The sequence below is a fragment of the Mus caroli genome, chromosome 7 (genome assembly GCF_900094665.2).
Source record: "Mus caroli chromosome 7, CAROLI_EIJ_v1.1, whole genome shotgun sequence".
Taxonomy (NCBI): Eukaryota; Metazoa; Chordata; class Mammalia; order Rodentia; family Muridae; genus Mus; species Mus caroli.
The window spans coordinates 59,912,917-59,931,891 of NC_034576.1; the positions used below are offsets into that span (position 1 = coordinate 59,912,917).

The following is an 18,975-nucleotide window of genomic DNA, read 5'->3' on the forward strand; positions in this document are numbered from 1 at the left end:
GGAAGAGGAGGAGACGAGAGGGAGGGGAGGCTTTTCTGCCAGGTTTTGGGGAGAGGAGCTAGAACTATGTAAGGTCTGGGGCAACTTGAACAGATGGTGGCCTCTGCCCGGGCAGAATTCTAACTGATGTGTTTAGAGCAATAGATTCTTCACCAAGCCATTGAGTTATTTGAAAGTTTTTAAATATTAAGGCTGTCTGGTGTTTTCCATTTGCAGCTAAGGTGGGCAAGAGGAGAAGGCAGACGGCTAGAGGAATAGGCACAGAGGAACCTGTAGTGTTCTTGGGAAAAACACAAGTTGGCAGCTTGGCGGAGCTGAGTGAGACCAGGGTGGCTTGGCAAAGCTAACCTTTGGGGCTGAGTGGGACAGCTGATGGCAGCAACTGATCTCAGAACATAGCATAGGTGGGCACTGAGCAAGGAGCAAGCATGGTTTTATAAAATTACACACAACAATTATGTATAAGAAAACATACTAAGAAAGTGAATTGGGATATTTGCATGGTACCTACCTTGTCAAAGCAGACCTAATCATCAATTTTATTTTCTTGATAGTTATAACTCCTATGTTATAATTCTAGAGTTCCAAATTCAGGACAGAGCCTATTCATTGAAAACTGTTAATTATTTATTATTTATTCAAACCGTGAGTATGTGCACCAATTGTTCTACTCTGTCTGACTATTGATGAACAACTGAAATCAGGTGCTGAGCTAGGACCAGCATTCACCAGGCCCTTAAAAGAGAGGGATATGACTAGAACCAGAGTTCCATTAAGAGAGGTTGTATGGCCAGATCCAGCAATCTTCTGACCCAGAAAGAAGGGCACAAAACCAAGAACAGCTGTCATCAGGCCCATAAGGGAGTTGTACGGTCAGGATCCATAGTCCTTATGTCTGTAGAAAACACTGGAAATGTGATGAGGAGAGCACATGCAGATCTGTGGTCAGAAGACACACTGGCTGTATCTGTCTACCCTTGTCACATCAACAGTATCCTCTATGAGCATCCTTCTGCATAATTATGTTGGAAGAGTAGGGGTATCCCACTAAGTTTTAACTCTCTTTGTTTGGTTGTTGTTGGTTTTTTTTTCCCCTCATGAGATTTTCTTACACCTTTTTTAGGGACTTAGTCAAAAATTAAATCTAAATTATAAATTACATGGCATAAGACCAGGTGATTTTTACATTTTTTTAATGAACATTTAAGATTCATATACAAAAGCTAACAGAGCGATAATCCAACCGTGAAATATGTACAGGGCAATAAAACAGAAAATAACTCAGTTACAATTTCTCAGCGCTGAATCGGCAGCAAGAGGAGCCGGCGTCCAGAAACAATGGTCACAGAGTTCTGCCTCCAAAGACCAAGGCCTTGTTGCTTTAAGGTTTTAAGATTGTTTTTTTCTTAGTCATTATTAAGGTTTTTGAGGTGTTGGGATGGGGTGAGAAATAGATTTATTTTCCACAAAAACCAAAATTAACTTTGAATTAGTTGATTTCTTTTCCTTGGGGGAACTATTTGATCTGCTAATCTAAGACACTATGTGCTTGTCATTAAATTTGTCTGCATAAATGTTTGCTTATTCTATTTCTTAATGTCAGTTCATGCAGTAGTTTTCTAATTTCAGAACAAGAAGAATTGTTAAAGGCAATTCGTACTGGACTTAAATGTCCACCGTTTGCTCTTCATGAACAGCGTGTACCCCAGGTTCTTTGCTTTTTTTCACCTGTGAAGTGGTCATCACAGGAGTTCCCTAAAATGTTCTGTTGGCTGGGAAAAACCGTATGAAATGGCATTCGAAGTATAAAAATGTCATATACTCAGAACAGTTAAAAATATACTTCTCTCGTTTGTAAACTATTGATGTTAGGGCGCTGAGCATCTGAGAGTCAGTCATTGCCTCCCGTCATTGTTCTAGAAGGCCATTTGCTTGGTTTATTAAGGGTACATCCTTGAAACATTTGAAGTTACACGTAGAAACATCAAGGCAATATTATTTGTACATATTATTAAACATGCAAAATTTCCTGAAAGACAGCGCCCAGAGAGTCTCTGTGAGCTCGACCTCTCTCCTCAGCTTCATTTCTGTGGGAGTAGGGTTTCCTGGCTTACTTTGGAGAGGTGGCCCCTTTTATCACGGGCTCTCTATTCAAATATGTTGCCCAGTAAACTAAGTTGAAAGTGCCAAACAAGATGGGGAACACAATCCGGGACATTTTGTCGATCTTGCTGATGCTGTTGTATGTCTTTTTACTCTCTGCAGTCTTCTCTTCAGAAGCTTTGATGGAGACTGTGGGTGCATTCACGGTCCCAGCTGGAGGTTGCTCTTTTGGGATGTTTGGAGGATGGGTCAGCTTTCCAGTTGTAAAAGCATTTGTTGACTTATTTAGTATGAGTTCACGTTCTTTTTTCTGCAAAATATAAGAAGGTAAAGATATGTCACCTTTCAGCTCCTGGATAAGGTCTCACAGTCTGTCTTCAAAAGAGACAATGAATATGAGCTCGGTGCTGGGAGAGGATAGGCCTCTTGCAAGCCTAGAATCCCGCAGCAGATAGGCGTGGGTGTGCACGAGTCCTTATTGATGTTAGTGTTTAGTATTTCTCAGGAATCTACTATAAACTGAATTAAGATCACTGTAACAAGCATTTCTTTATTTAAGTGAGCCCTTGGGAGTGAATAGTCTATGCAGTTTGTTTGTTTTTTACTAGGTATTTATTTCATTTACATTTCCAATGCTATCCCAAAAGTCCCCCACACGCTATCCCACCCACTCCCCCACCCACCCACTCCCACTTCTTTGCCCTGGCATTCCCCTATACTGAGGCATATAAAGTTTGCATGACCAATGGGCCTCTCTTTCCACTGATGGCCGACTCATACATACATATGCAGCTAGAGACATGAGAAACATTCTAAAGAATGACATTTAGAGAATAATTAAAGGGAGAGTAATTTGAAATGCTGACTACAGTAAGAAGTCCTTGATGCAAGGTGTATCTCAAAAAGGGTTCCCAAGAATCAGCCATGCATCTGCTTTAAACAGCACAATGAAAATGTCTTTTTTTAAAAAATATTTTTATTAGGTATTTTCCTCATTTACATTTCCAATGCTATCCCAAAAGTCCCCCATATGTCTTTTATTGTTGAGTATCATTTCTTTTCAGAATGTATAATTATGTCTTTTTGATGGACATATGTGCGGTCTCCAGTTGGGACTATTCTGGATCCGGCAAATGTCTTGTTCATGCTGTCTTGTGTTTTGGTTTGCTTCTTTGTTTTAATTGTATATGGAATTCTAGAACAGGTTATAAACTTAATGTGTAAAAATAAGAACTGTGGTTACATTTAGAGAGGTGAGAACAGGAGCTGTTTAGATATATATAGAGAGTTTCCTAATTACTAATGATGTGATAATTTTGGGGACACAGGAGTGTGTGTTTGCATGAACTAAACAAAGATATGCCTGTTTGTGTACTTTATGTTGGATAAATTTTCCTCCAAGGGAATTAAATAAATAATAACTCACACTGAACTCTGGTTAATGGTACGCATGGAATTTATTTTGATTGGAAATGTAAATGAAGAAAATACCTAATTAAAATTAAGAAAAGAACATTGATATAATCCCCCCAAAAAAAAGAAAAGAAAGAAAATAAAATGGGCGATTGATGAAAATATATTGGTGAATAAATAATAATGTACAGATCATAAATGGACACATGGATAATAGATGGTTGAATGGATGACAGATGATAGATGAATAGATTTGTAGATGAATGGATGGGTGCTAAGTAGAATGATGGATAGATAAAGATGGTGCATAGATTGTTATAACATAAACATAGTAAAATTTATGAGCAGAAACATTTTAAACATTGCTGTATGTTTAAAAATATACATGATAAAATATTAGTTTAAATTTCATTTCAATTTCATTATCAATATAATGCCATTTCATTAAATAAAATATAAATAAAGCTGTATTCTAGTTATGAAAAACATGTCAGCCAGCAAAGATATGGAATGATAACAAGAAGAGAGCAGAAGGAGGGAGGTGGAGGTAAGAATAAATGAAAAGCAAGTGCTGAGCCAGATGTAAGGAGCATGTGACCCCCTAGGGACTATCAGAGCAGATGGACAGGAAGCAGTCCATGCTGCAGAAAACCACCATGTAGGCTTCATGCCTGTCTTCCAGAATATTAGTAAGTGTGACTAACTACTCTAAACAATTATCATCTTTCAGAATCAGAGAAAGAACACAACAGAAGACAAAATTCTTTTAATCGGCACGTATTTATCAAAAGAAGATGCTACACAAGAATTATATATAAAATAGCTTAGTGTTTGTTTGCCCATTGCCTGAGGGCATTCTCTCACATGCTTTAAATTCTTTAAATGACTTCTAATGCCCAATGCAAGTTAACACTGCAAATACTTGTTCTTTTTTTATTGCTTAGTGAATAACCAAAAATCAAATTCTGTACTTTTTCAGTATATACTCAATATTTTTCTCAAACATTTTGAACTGTGGTTAGTTGTATCAAAGATATGGGACCTGCAGACATGGAAAGATGACCATACTGCCCTTCATGGTGACATGTGCTTTGAACTATGAGAGACAAGCACGAAGAGAGAACAGAAACAGCACAATATAGAGTAAAGTTCAGGTGGGTTTTCCTCACATAGAGATCCACATGGATCCCTCTTCCAGAAAGTACTTTCTGTCCAGCTATCAGAAACATAAGCCAGCAGTCAGCAACTTAAAAAACAGCCTCAGCCATAGAAAGCTGCCTAGTCTTTTCTAGCCACAATTGTCCTTAGAAGGTAGACCCATGGCTGTGTAACTGTTTCCTGGAGAGATTTAAACCTTCCATGTTAGAGTTTTCTCATTAAGACAACAGCCTGCTTACAGGGAGGGCAAACCACAAGCTACTGGAGCTTAGGAAGCATACAACTTAAAATACCTCTAGGAAGTCCCTGAAGCTGACCACATTCACTGGCTTCCCCTCTGCAAGCATATGTAAGCTGGAAAGATTGCCAACAGTCACTCTCAGACAAAGCAATCTGCCTCATCAAGGATCAGATCACATGAACCACCTAGAAGAACAGCCAGGCTGTTCAGAGAAGGCTCCAGCCAACTGAACTAACTGGAATAGACACTCCTCAGGCTGTTGAGCGGTCTGCAGGTCATACAATGTGCGTCAGTTTTGTGATCCACTGGCTTTGGTGATTCAGATGCCTTTGAGTCAGTTGTTCTCCTGTAAGTAACTCCTCACTTATATTTCTATAACCCCAGTATAATTAATGGGTTCACTGTGTTGGGTTTTAGAACTATTTGTGGTCAGTTCCCTGCCTTGGATGCATGATGCTTGTTCATGATTCCCCCAGGAAGAATGTCATTCAACACCCACATGTTAGCCAGTGAGACGGAAGCATCACTTCCATACCATGTGCTCTGACTTGCTTCAGAGTTTCAAAAGGGATTATTTGAGGCTCTACTGAGCCCATGCACAGAGCATCATAATCTTCTGTCTCACCTCACTTCTTCCTCCTTTCTTGGGGATAGGCATGAAACAATGGAGAGTGTAGCCCGTTTTCTGGGATCTTAAAGTTTTCTCCATTTCTCATGATGATCCCCTCACAGCAACAGATTCCCACAAAGATGCTCATTCTCACTTAGCCTATAAGTCCGAGAGTGTGTCTGACCTGCCTGATAGATTGGTACCTCCATTAAAAAAGATTATTTCTAGCATTGCAGTAGGGCTCAGCACAGGGGGAACAACTCATCATCTTGGTGTCCCATATAGCTGACCAGTGGAGTATACTGTGAGGGTGATTAGTCAAACTATGTTCCCTTCTTTTGCCCCACAGACCTAGAAAAGAACAGTTACATGGAACCTGTAACAGTTCAAGGACATCCTGTTTATACAAATGTTTCTTCAGCACCCCATAGATCATCCACAGCAGCCAAATCATTTGTGTCTCCCCAAGCCCTGAAAACAAACTCAAACCAGCACCTTGAAGAAGCAACAGGCATAGGGGAAAATATGCTGGACAGTCAGATGTTAAGTGAGGTCACTGAACTTTCAGATTTATAAGGGCAAGCCAATGCAGCCAAGAAGGTTGTTTGTTGGGAAGAAACACAGATGATGTGGAAAGGTGAAGTTAACCAGCCCACCTCATATTATTGGAAGATAGATTCTGCTGGCTGCCTGAACTCTAAAGGGCTACACAGTGACAACTTGGATGAAGAAGCTCAATATTAGCCTATTGTCTTAGTTAGGGTTTTACTGCTGTGAACAGACACCATGACCAAGGCAAGTCTTATAAAAAAAACAACATTTAATTGGGGCTGGCTTACAGGTTCAGAGGTTCAGTCCATTATCATCAAGGTGGGACCATGGNAGTATCCAGGCAGGCATGGNGCAGGAGGAGCTGAGAGTTCTATGTCTTCATCCAAAGGCTGCNAGTGGAAGACTGACTTCCAGGCAACTAGGGTGAGGATCTTATACCCACANCCACAGTGACACACCCATNCCAACCAGGTCACACCTATTCCAACAAGGCCACACCTTCAGATGGTGCCAATCCCTGGTCCAAGGATATACAAACTATAACACCAATTTTCATAAACGTCCACTTAGGAATGGAGAAAACATGGCAGTTAGGAATGAGATATCTAATCCCAGACAAGCAAATGCTGACCCAGACATAACTGGGTCAGGCTCCATGATGTAGAACCAGATGAACTCCATGGGATGGAAGTGCACAGGTTTGCTAGCTAGTATGGTTCAGGACAACTAACTCTATTCTTCCACAATCAGTCTGGACTCCCCTTGGGCTTATTTAACAGAGGATAGATTAAGATCTCCTTTCCATCTTCCCCTGAAAGGACTCATCTTCCCTTCTCTCAGTACAAAGGACTTGCTTAAATGTCTGTCCCGTGCATAATGTAACTAGAGGGTTATTATCTGTGGTTTTATTTTCTGTACCTGTAAATTTCCTCATCCCCATGGAAGTGAATCAGCTTGGGGCCTTGTGCTACTCTTTTCCCTCAGTTATTCCTTATATTTGGGTGAAATCATGTGTGAAGCATGCAATGAAAGATCACATGACTGTGTGACACTTCACACTATTATGCATGCTCACAGCAGAGTGGGTCAAATCATTTCCACAAAGCACTGGGTCATTTTGGCTGTGCTCACAGCTGAGTGGACCAAATCATTCCCTCAAAGCAAGGGTCATTTTGGCTGATGGATAACTTCTATTATGCTGTCCACCCTCTCCAAGACATGCTGGCTACTTCAAAGAAGATATAATGCATGAGCTAGGGATAAAAGAACGTGCTGTGGTTTAACTGAGGTTAAAACCCAAACACAGCATCCCTAGATAGGATTGTTATTACAAAACTAACCAGTTAAGTCCAAGCCATTCAGGGAACACCAGACCTTTTACTTGAATGAAATTGATTTAAAATAAATTAGACCATGTGTAAGAACCTGTAAAGAGCCTTGCAGGTAAGAGGAAATATCATTCTGGAAGGGGAAGCAGAAAGAAAAAAAATCTCCCGTTAAATATTTGGACCCAGAATTAGGCCCATTTTCTTGACAATGGACCCTAAAAGAAGGGGGATAATAAGCCATCCCTTACCTTTATTTTAGCTGCTTCCAGGGCTTTCTTGCCATCCCAGGCCCATCCTCTCTTTGTAAAGTAGTTGACTGTGGCAAATTCAATCAGAGCAGAGAAGACAAATGCATAGCAGACAGCAATGAACCAGTCCATGGCTGTGGCATAGGCCACTTTGGGCAGCGAATTCCGGGCACTGATGCTGAGTGTTGTCATGGTCAGCACTGTGGTCACTCCTGCTCGATAAAGAGAGGGCAGAGTACAACGTGGGAACAGAGATCAGTGCTCCTTTTCAGAACTCCCTCCCCGAATATGGTAGAACATAGGTCTCTTTCTTTAGCCTTAGCTAACTCCTTTCTCCTCAAATATCCCCATGATTATCATATTTTCTGCAGTGAAAACATTGCTCATCTAATTGCTCCCACTGTCTTCATCCTCTACAATAAAAATTGAGGAGTGCATGGATTGTAGTTTGATTTCTATATAAGTATACCCCCTTTCTTTGGACCAGTCCGGGAAAATGTTGGTACTTGCAAAGATGTTTGTATGAGTGGTTTGTCTCTGTGGGACCGAGGCAAGCATGCCACATGAAGAGTGTCAGTGACCTTCACATAGGACTCAGCAGTGTGCTTCATGGAGATTTACAGTGTACCTCATAGGCAATGGGCTGAGACAGAATGATTCAGTGTGTTCCTTTCTTGTGCACTGACCATAAAGAAATGTCAGAGATGCCTGAGCATTTCTGTAGCAGGATGAGACCTTCTCTCCTTCAAAGCAGGGGCAATATCCTTGAGCCTGTTGTGGCTCTAGACAAGCACTGCAGTTGTTTGGCTTGGAGGACACATGACTTTACATTGGAAGATTTGTGTATTATCAGCCAAGTGTCAGCATCTGACCTAAGCTACTTTCCGGAAGCATGTACTATATCCACCATGCAGGAGAGCTGGATATTTACAGGCACTTAGCAGTGTACTCAAATTCCCATCCTATGAAGAAACAGCCCATCTCTGCAGTCAGGACTGGGGACTCTTACAGACTAGACAGTCTCTCCTTACACACTTCTGTGAACGTGGACCTGTGTTTGGGATGTGGCAGAAATGTACCTGTTAAAAATGTACATGTGCCAACATATATAAAGAACTCAAGAAGGTGGACTCCAGAAAGTCAAATAACCCCATTAAAAAATGGGGCTCAGAACTGAACAAAGAATTCTCACCTGAGGAATACCGAATGGCAGAGAAACACCTGAAAAAATGTTCAACATCCTTAATCATCAGGGAAATGCAAATCAAAACAACCCTGAGATTCCACCTCACACCAGTCAGAATGGCTAAGATCAAAAATTCAGGTGACAGCAGTTGCTGGCGAGGATGTGGAGAAAGAGGAACACTCCTCCATTGTTGGTGGGATTGCAAGCTTGTACAACCACTCTGGAAATCAGTCTGGCGGTTCCTCAGAAAATTGGACATAGTACTACCGGAGGATCCAGCAATACCTCTCCTGGGCATATATCCAGAAGATGTCCCAACCGGTAAAAAGGACACATGTTCCACTATGTTCATAGCAGCCCTATTTATAATAGCCAGAAGCTGGAAAGAACCCAGATGTCCCTCAACAGAGGAATGGATACAGAAATTATGGTACATTTACACAATGGAGTACTACTCAGCTATTAAAAAGAATGAATTTATGAAATTCCTAGCCAAATGGATGGACCTGGAGGGCATCATCTTGAGTGAAGTAACACAATCACAAAAGAACTCACACAATATGTATTCACTGATAAGTGGATATTAGCCCAAAACTTAGGATACCCAAGATTTAAGATACAATTTGCTAAACGCATGAAACTCAAGAAGAATGAAGACCAAAGTGTGGACACTGTGCACCTTCTTAGAATTGGGAACAAAACACCCAGGGAAGGAGTTACAGAGACAAAGTTCGTAGCGGTGATGAAAGGATGGACCATTTAGAGACTGCCGTATCCAGGGATCCATCCCATAATCAACTTCTAAACGCTGACACCATTGCATACACTAGCAAGATTTTGCTGAAAGGACCCAAATATAGCTGTCTCTTGTGAGACGATGCTGGGGCCTAGCAAACACAGGAGTGGATGTTCACAGTCAGCTATTGGATGTATCACAGGGCTCCCAATGGAGAAGCTAGAGTAAGTACCCAAGGAGCTAAAGGGATCTGCAACCCTATTGTTGGAACAACATGATGTACTAACTAGAACCCCGGAGCTCTTGTCTCTAGCTGCATATGTATCGAAAGATGGCCTAGTCAGCCATCAATGGAAAGAGAGGCCCATTGGACTTGCAAACTTTATATGCCCCAATATAGGGGAATGCCAGGGCCAAAAGAATGGGAATGGGTGGATAGGGAAGTGGGGGGGCGCTATGGGGGACTTTTGGGATAGCATTGGAAACGTAATTGAGGAAAATATGTAATAAAAATATTAAAAAAAAAAAAGAACCAGGGGAATGCCAGGACCAAGAAGTGGGAGTGGGTGGGTAGGGGAGTGGGAGGGGGGTCTGGGGGACTTTGGGGATAGCATTTGAAATGTAAATGAAGAAAATACCTAATTAAAAAAAATAAATTGGAAAAAAAAAAAGGAAAAAAAATGTACATGTGTATATAGCTCAAACTGTGATGTCCTTCAACTTGGCACACTGAAGTCCTAATCTCAACTACTTAGGATTGTGACCTTATAAAGAACTACTAGGCTCTTAAGAAAGTAATGATGTCAGCAGACAATGTGCTCCTTAATGCATTGGGACTGATAGTCTTTAAAAGAGGAAATTCTGAGTTTACATGCTTGCTTACACAGGAAACACTGGGAATGTGCAGCCATATGCCCTAGGCCTACCAAAGGCAAGGGAAGATTCCTGGAATAGAGTCTCCTTCACAAGCCTCAGGTTTAAACCAATCCTGCCAGCCTCTTAATCTTGGGATCTCACCCTCCTGAGAAGGCAACACTGTTTCTAAGCCAGATGTTTGATAGAACTCGGATACAGACACCATGTGGAACCAATGATGGGGCCAATGATGGTCCAGCATCTTGGAGACCTGCAACTCATAGAACATTGAACCAATGTGGAATGAATGCCTAAGGAAGCATTTTGATTTTATATTTTGAATTTTCTTAACAATACAGTCAGTGACTTATGCTGAGCACATAGTTGAGTGCAGACACTCAAATAGGCCTCTACTCAGGTCATTCAACGTTTGATCATGTGCAGAGAACCTCCCAGAGGAAATAGACTATCACAGGCGGTGTGGCCCATACTTTCACTTATCTAACTAATAAATGTCCACTATGGAGATCATTAGGCCAATCAACTTGGAGAGTGAGTGCCCCTTGGCCATGAGTCAATCTCCATACCTTGATACATATTCTACATTGAATATGGGGTAAGGAACCTAGTAGTTGGGAGCAGAGTGATGAGCAGGGGTGCCCTGGGCTCTTGGGCTTCTTACACACTATCATCAAACAAGGTGCATGCAAATGCTTTCCTATTGTGGAAGGAAAACTAGATGTAGGAACTACTGTGTGAACTGTATTTTACAGCACACAAGAAGATGAGCCTCTGCTGTCACAAAAGATCTGCAAATTGCCTTTAGCATCCCTTCTTAACTGGGAGAAGAGTGGGTTTTGTGGTTCAGACAGGTGTCAGCCAAACACCTCTAGTGTTAAAGGTTCGTTCTGCAGCTCCTGGTGATGGAGAGTGGTGTATAGTTTTCCAAGCACAGGGAGAATCATGCCCTTGAAGGGGTATTAGGGTCCAGCCCTAATTGTCTCTGTCTGTACTTTCTCTATCACTGCCCCTGCCTCTGTCTCTGTTTGTCTGCCTCTCACTTTCTCTCTTACACATACACATGCACTGGCCATGGGTAAACACTTTTGCTGTAATATGCTGCCTTACCACAGTCCCAAAGCAAATATAGACAAATGACCACAGAGTAAACTATCTCTAAAACTCTGAGCCAAAATAGATCTTTCTTCTTTTATGATTGGGTAACATGGGTACTGTGTTACAGTAAGAAAAAGCTGACTACTGCAGTGAGCTTCAAGATGGGACAGTCAAATCCACTAAGGCAAAGAATCTTCTAAGCTAGATTCTGCTGTGTCTAATGTCTTAGGGTCACACAATGATGATTTTTCAGATTGTTCTTCAATAATATTGATACACAGCTACTTCCTCTGAATTGAAACATTCCTTCCTGGGAAGCCCAGAAAACTCTGGAAGTTGCCCTGGAAACTGACAAGTCTCAGGAAGCTTAAAAGAGGAAAGAGAGACAGACAGCTTATCAGAGTCCCAAGGCCTTTCCTCCAAATTATATAGGCAGGGAGTGATTGTAATGGGAAGGTAGGCTCATTATGGAACTGCCTGCATGCTCCAGAGATGCAGCTCTCCTCTGCATCCGCTTGCTCCAGTAAGCAACCCCCAACTTATGACCTATAAGTTACCGTGATAGTCATTGGTTTAACGAGGTAGGCTAGGATGGAATAATTTCTTTGGTGTAACACTGGTGACTCAGCTGGCATGAACAGACATTTCTCATGCCTCCCAGGAAAATTCATTCAGTAGTCACCATTTAGCTTCTGTTGAGGATAGGTTCAGGGACCCTCAGATTCCAAGGCACACAAACATTTGAGTCTCTTAGATAAAATACCATGGCCTCCGCATAGACTCGTCAGGTTGTCTCTTACATATAATGACCCATATTTAGATGCTTTACAATACCTTATATAATGAGATCATCAAATAAATAGTTACTGTGCTGTATTTTCAGGAAATAACAGCAAGTTTGTACATGTTTAGTGCAGCATCGATATTATTTCAAACATCTTCTATCTGTGGTTCTCTGAATCTGAGAACATAGTGCCTATAGTCACAGAGGGCTAAAAGTGTTTTACTACTACCATGTTCTAGTGTACATACAATGGAATGACAGGATTTTGTTGAAGATCTTAAAGTAGTATGTATATTTTAAAGGGATCTGTATGAAAATTCAAAAATAAATACCTTGTAAGCACTTGGAAAAATACTACTGTGCCCAGCCTAGGAGTGTAGCTTGGTGGTAAACTACTTGCCTGCCATTCATAAGGACCTGGATTTGATCTCCAGTGAAAGAGAGAGAGGAATAAAAAGTAGAAGGAGGAAGGGAGGGATACTTATAATTTAAAATCTTCAAAAGACCTTCTAGTGAGGAAAGGTTTTCAAAAATGGAAATAATAACCAAGCATACAAATATTCCCTAAACTACCATTCAAAGAGAAATCCTATCTCTTAATTTTAAAAGTTTAGCCAATTGCTTCATTTGTTTCCAAGGTCACAATGAAGAGGCAATAATAGAATATTATATAATATATAATATGTATTAATAATATATAATAATATATATTAATCAGCTTCTTGTTACTGTCACAAAACATGTGAGATAATTAGCTTAGAAAGAGGAAAGATTTGCTTTCATTTACATTTTGGGGGTTTAATTCATGGTCAGTTGGCTCGGTTGATTTGGAGCCCAAGGTAGAATAGCTAGCCATGACAGGGGCATGGGAAGGGTCAAAGTATCTCACTTGATGCTGGCTAAGAGTTAAGAGACTATGACCTTACCTTTTCAAAGAAAAGCCCCTAATGGCCTGACTTACTAGGCTCTATCACCTAAAGCTTCCAACCCCAAATTCTACCAAGAGGGGAGATAATACCATAACTGCTCCAATGTCTTAACCTGAACACCTGGTTCTCAGAACAAGCACAGAGCGTGCTACAAAACAGATGTTTGAAGGAATTGAAAACAGCATGGTGCTATGCCACACATCCTAAACTCTTGAGACACAACTGAAACTGGAAAAAAAATCCTGTAGCAAAAGAAGAGCTTAGCCAGCTGCTGACCCACAAAGCCTCTTTTATGCCTCTCCTCCTGCTAAATCAATACCGCTTGGATTGAATAAGCCTTTCTCGGGTTTTCCCGAATCAACTTGTCTGCTCTGGTAAGCCCACTCTGACTTCTTTTCTACACTGCTACCTGATAAGGACCACACCTTTAGCACACAGTTGAAGTGTATCTGTGGAACTGGTCATTGTAGACACCTATGCCAAGGCCAGGCTTGGAATTACTCACCAAAAACTGTCCTAGCTGGGACAGATTCTCGATTTAGCCAAAAGGACACCTGGGATAAGATGACAGTCATGATGCAGGGAAGGTAGGTCTGGATGACAAAGTACCCTATCTTCCTCTTCAGGTGGAAATGAGCAGTCATGATTGTATATTCACCTGCAAATGCACAAATCGGGAGATCAGTTCTACCTTCCAGGGTCGGGATTACTGGCCTTCTCAGAGGTCACAATGCTTCCCCTCTTCTGCCTTCAATCTCCTTACTTGTGCTACTTGCTTAGGTAGCTAGTAGTAAGGGGTGCCAGATTTGTTTTTACTTCTTTTTTTGTACTTTGTTGATGATTTGTTGGGTGATTTTTGAGAATTTTATACATGATCCCCACCTCATTTCTAAACCCCTCTTCCAGTGCCCTCATCCTAAAGTCATGACATCTTCTTTAATGACTATTGTTACAGTATGAAGATGCGTGTGTCAGAGATGACCACGGCGATTGGACAGCCTACACAGCAACCTGCCCCTGGAGAAAAATGATTCTCCTTCTCTCAGCTCCCTCTGACCACCAGGAGCTCTTCACCTAGGGGTGGGAATTTCCTGTTCCACGTTATTATGTCAATTGGTGTTATCATATGCTGATGTAATTCAGGCAATCAATACTGCTGATGGTTCATGGGTGCAACTTCCTTGTCATATATAGAACACATTTCCTCACAGCAGACTGGGTATCCTGAACTTGTGCATCTGCTTCCTCTTCCGTGTTGCCTTGGAGATGAATTAGCTGGAGACAGGCATCATGCAGTCCACTTTTTTTTTCCTTTCTGTTGTCCCCTCTCTCTTCTTTCTTTTTCTTTCTTTCTAATTTTTCTCTCATACAATACATCCCAACTCCAGCCTCCCCTCCCTTCCCTCCTCCCAGTTCTCCCAGTCCCACCTTCCCTCTCCCCTAGATCCACTGCTCCTCCCCTTCCCTTCAGGAAATAGGAGGCCTCCCAGGGGTATCAACCCAAAACAGCCTAATAAGATGCAGTAAGACTATATACATATGGGGCACAAGATATGGGGGCACAAATCCCCATATCAAGTCTGGATGAGTCAACTAAGCAGGGCTCATAGGGGCTCACAGAAACTGAAGTGACAATCATGGAGCCTGCATGGGTCTGCACTAGGTCCTCTGCATACATGCTATGGTTGTTTATCTTGGGACTTTTGTGGGAATTGCTGCCTTGCTTTCTTAAAGGTCATTTCATAAGCAAATCTTGTTCACTCTAGCCTCTGAAGGGCCCTTGCTATTGCACAGTTTTTTCGAAGAAAATCAGATTTGTGTGTTTCATTAATCCCCAGTTAATCTGTGTCATGCTCCCTACCCTCCCCCCTCACCGCTCTGCAGGTTATAGCAATCAGGATCTGAGGATTTAGCCTTTGCAGATAGAAATCAGGCATCCAGAGCTCTGCTGGGAATGAACACATCCTCCCTATTACCCAGCTGTTGAGCTCCAGGAGGACAGGACCACTACTGTCTGCCAAGGCCCAGAGCTTTCCCAACCCAGGTGGAGCCACACAGGACACCTATCTGGGAAGCTCGTTCTCTCTGCCATCTAGCAGAGACACTAGTGTCCTCTGTTGCTCTAAGCTGGATTTCCTGGGCAATGCCCCAATGCCTTCTCTGGATTTGCCTGGCTGTGTGGGAGGCAAGTGGAGATCTTCCATTTTTTGCTGAAAATGATGCTGTCCTAATGGTTAACTGGTAAGGAGGTAAAATGGGTGGGCAATGGGTCTATGGGAGTGAGGCTTTCTGGATGAGTTTGTGTCTTCCTAGAGATGGAAGGGATGCTTGGAGAACTACAGGACATTGGATGGTCTGGATACTACTTCAGTGAGTAGTATCAAGCAGGTGTTAGGACTTGAGGGTTACGCTGCTGGGTTACTATGATCACAAGCAGAGTCTTGCAGAGATTCTCAATTAAAACTCCAGTTCCAACCTTGCCTATGCGGGTATAGTGGTCTTCCAGCTGCGTAGACAGGGCATTGGCATGTTGGAGGCTGCTTAAACCAAAGCCCGTAGTGTAGCAAGGTTGCTATAGAGGTCCTAAGACATAGAACCACAGAGACAACAAGAGGTAAAAGATACCTTCTTACATACAGTAAAGGAACCAAAGCTCTAAGCAATGCCTACACATACTGCAGGGTGGAGTAGGGGTATTTTATCTAATAGTCTGGGCAGCTGGGAGCAGCCAAGAGGCTGAGCAGGCTCTCATATGAAAGAAAGAAGCAAAGATAGAGAGAAAGATGGATATATATCTAGTAGTAAGATCTTGTTCTTTGGAAAAGATTAGATTTTGTTCCTCCATAACACATGAAGACAAGAAATGCCATTCAAAATATAGTAGGGTCTGAAATTATTCTCCTTTGCATTCTTTCTGTCTTTGTTTCTATATTGCTTACTTTTGACTTATTAGTAGTAAAACCAGACAAATCTTTTAAAAATGATACCTTTGTAGAATGCAGGTTGGAACAGGAGAATTGTATAAAACTATTCTCAAAGACAGCACCCTGTGTCAGCATCCCAGATTCTGCTACATACCTTTCATTTCATTTCCATAAAGCCAGACGTGAAATTATACTTCCTTTACCCAGGGCATGACACCTAAACAGAGACATTCCCATCTCAGGCTCTCTTTCTCATTCAGACATGCCCACTGCACTGTGCTATTGGTGAGTAGGACCCTGTCCTGGCCCACACAGGTGAAGGACTTGCTCTTGATGTCTTGTGTGTATTACACCAGCTGCTTGATTGACCAAACAGTAAAGTAAACAAAGGCTTCTTTGGTGCTCAGCCCACATTGCAATCATTGTTTAGACCATTCTTTCAGACTCTCCTCTCCTATTGCATAAACAAACAAGCTGTGTCTCTTGTTAGTGAGTACCACCACTTGGTGATAGCTTAAACCCTGCTGGCCCTCAGCCAGGACAGGTGTGGCCCACTTCAAGGTAGTGGAGGTTGAGTATATATGCCTTGGGCCTCACCATTCATGTTTTATCTGCTGAAGCAAATACAGACTGCCCTGTAGAGACAGTATTGTGTGATTGACAGCATCTGCTTCCTCGTTGGTATCACCTTAGTCAGTCTTTGTCTACTGTTAGTTTGATTTCCCAGGTTCAACCTCAGGAGGATCTCTGAGATGTTCAGGGAAGGAAACAAGAGGACAGTCAGCAGGATGCATACCCCATTTTGCAGAGACTGCCTTGTTTCTTAGGTTTGGGAAAGGATAATATAAAAATTGAACTGGACCTTCAGACAAGGCCTACATGTATAGTGCAGATGCCACATGCATTACAGATCCATGCTCTCTCCATTCTCAGGTCCCTGCAGCTGGTGCCCCTTTGTCAAGCTGTAAGGGAGCTTACAGAAGCCAAAGTAGTTGCATAGGGTCTGTACTCCTGCAGAGTGGAGCATGGAGCCACAGGGGATGGGATGCCCCTTAGGCCCAGGCAACAAGTCCGGCATCTTTACCTGTGCTGGTGCTGATGTTCTCAGTGCCTACTGTCTGCCCCATGAGGTGGTACTGGTTGAGTCTGGAGCCATCTTCTGCTACCACCACAGACTTGGTGGAGCCATTGGTCCAAACATAGACAACTTCAGAATTAGGGTAAGCATCTGTATGGGAAGGGAAAGGAAGTGGAGTAAATAGAGAGTGGTTTCCACTGGGGAAACACAAAGATGCTAGTGGAAGAGGGATGATGTTGAGAATCGACCTCCAGGGCTTAGAAAGCATGTAGGGCAGTGCCTGTATGGGTCAGACCCTCCCTGCATCAATAGAACTGATGCACAAAATGTGCCACAGATTGTGCCAATCCTCATACATTTTCTCTTTCCACACTTCACAAAAAAAAAAAAAAAAAAAAAAAGTCATCTCTGAGACAAGTGCCTGCCATCCCAGCAGATCAGTGACCTTAATAGGTCTCTTATTCTGTACCACAGTTCCTTCATCTGTGGAATAGGGTGATTGCAGGACCCACACCTGCCATTTAGATGGCTGCCTTACTTACACAGTAACACTTAGTTGTAGCATGCAGATCTCCTTCCTACTCAGAACTTTCCCTGTGTACTGACCATGGTGTCCAGGGTAGAGGGCTGACAGTAGCTCATGCCTGCCAACTTGCCAAAAGCAGTGGGATGGAAATCCAGAGATTATCTCAGATTATCATTTTGGGTCAGTCCAATCAAAACTGTTTTCTCAACCTGGAGCCAGGAGTAAATTTGCAAATAAATAAATGACTCAGCTGGCCACTGGCTCTGACACTGGAGGGAGGGACCACACCAAGAAGGAAGAAATGAGCCCTAGGTGGCAGTTGACAAGAGCAAAAAGAACTTCACCCACAGCCACATCTCACGGAATTCCATCCCACCTGGAAAACCTGCAGGTCCACTCAGAACCTCCAGGCAAAACTGCAGCCCTCCCAGCACCACGATTCTGACCTTGTGAGACAGTGAAATCTATCAAGTACTGTAGGCTTCTGGTTATAGGGCTGTGTGGGAATCACAACTGTTATTTTAATCTGCAGAGTCGGTGATAACTTGCCACACTAGCAGAAATAGAAAAATTAGGAAAAGACTGGATGGAAATCAAATCCAAGTACCTCTCCTCAAGAAATTCATGCTCTGAGGAGAGAAAGAGCTATCACAGGAAAGGCATACAGTGTGAGAAAGTGGCAGGAAGTGCTGTGAAGGCATGCCAGCTGAGAAGACAGAAGAGGCCTGTTAGAGAAGGAGACTTAACAAGGCTTCATTTAGGGTATCTAAGAGATGCTCAGGAGTGACTGTCTGGGATAAAAGAGGCTGCAGGATACAAGGTCCAATCAGGGCAACCCCTAGATGCCTAAAATAAGCTAGTGATATAATACAGAGGGTAGGGTGTGACAATAGGGCCTTGGGGCCACTCTAAGGCACGGAACTTTTTATCTGAGCCAGGTAAGCCCCAGAGAAAAGGGTTTAAAGAAAGCATATGACCAACTCAAATGTAGGAATATCATGATCTGTCAGCCAGAGTGAGACACAGAATATAGGAGGGACAGGACAAAGAAGTAAATTTGTCATTAAAATCATCTTGTTCAGTAATGGAAGGAAGAAGAGAAATGGGGTGTGTGTGCCTTTTTAAAAGGCTGACTCAGTGTGATGTGGAGAAAGATTTTCTTGATTCTACTGAGGAGAAAATAGAGGT

At 42.3% G+C, this 18,975-nt stretch overlaps 1 protein-coding gene across 6 annotated transcripts in view; it reads right to left on the reverse strand.

The window, feature by feature from the left end:
- Positions 1 to 1,173: 1,173 nt before the first annotated feature.
- Positions 1,174 to 18,975, reverse strand: part of Gabra5 (gamma-aminobutyric acid type A receptor alpha5 subunit) — a 96,291-nt gene continuing 78,489 nt past the window's right edge. For 2 of the 6 annotated variants that reach the window (XM_021167136.2, XM_029480224.1), the window contains 4 exons: positions 17,268 to 17,411; positions 13,765 to 13,917; positions 7,654 to 7,865; positions 1,174 to 2,413 (listed from right to left, as the gene is read on the reverse strand). In XM_021167136.2, the coding sequence (XP_021022795.1) occupies positions 2,111 to 2,413; positions 7,654 to 7,865; positions 13,765 to 13,917; positions 17,268 to 17,411 (812 nt within the window). In that variant the 3' untranslated portion in view covers positions 1,174 to 2,110. The remainder of the gene's footprint in view (positions 2,414 to 7,653; positions 7,866 to 13,764; positions 13,918 to 17,267; positions 17,412 to 18,975) is intronic. The other 4 variants (XM_021167135.1, XM_029480222.1, XM_029480225.1 and 1 more) reach the window with 4 other exon arrangements.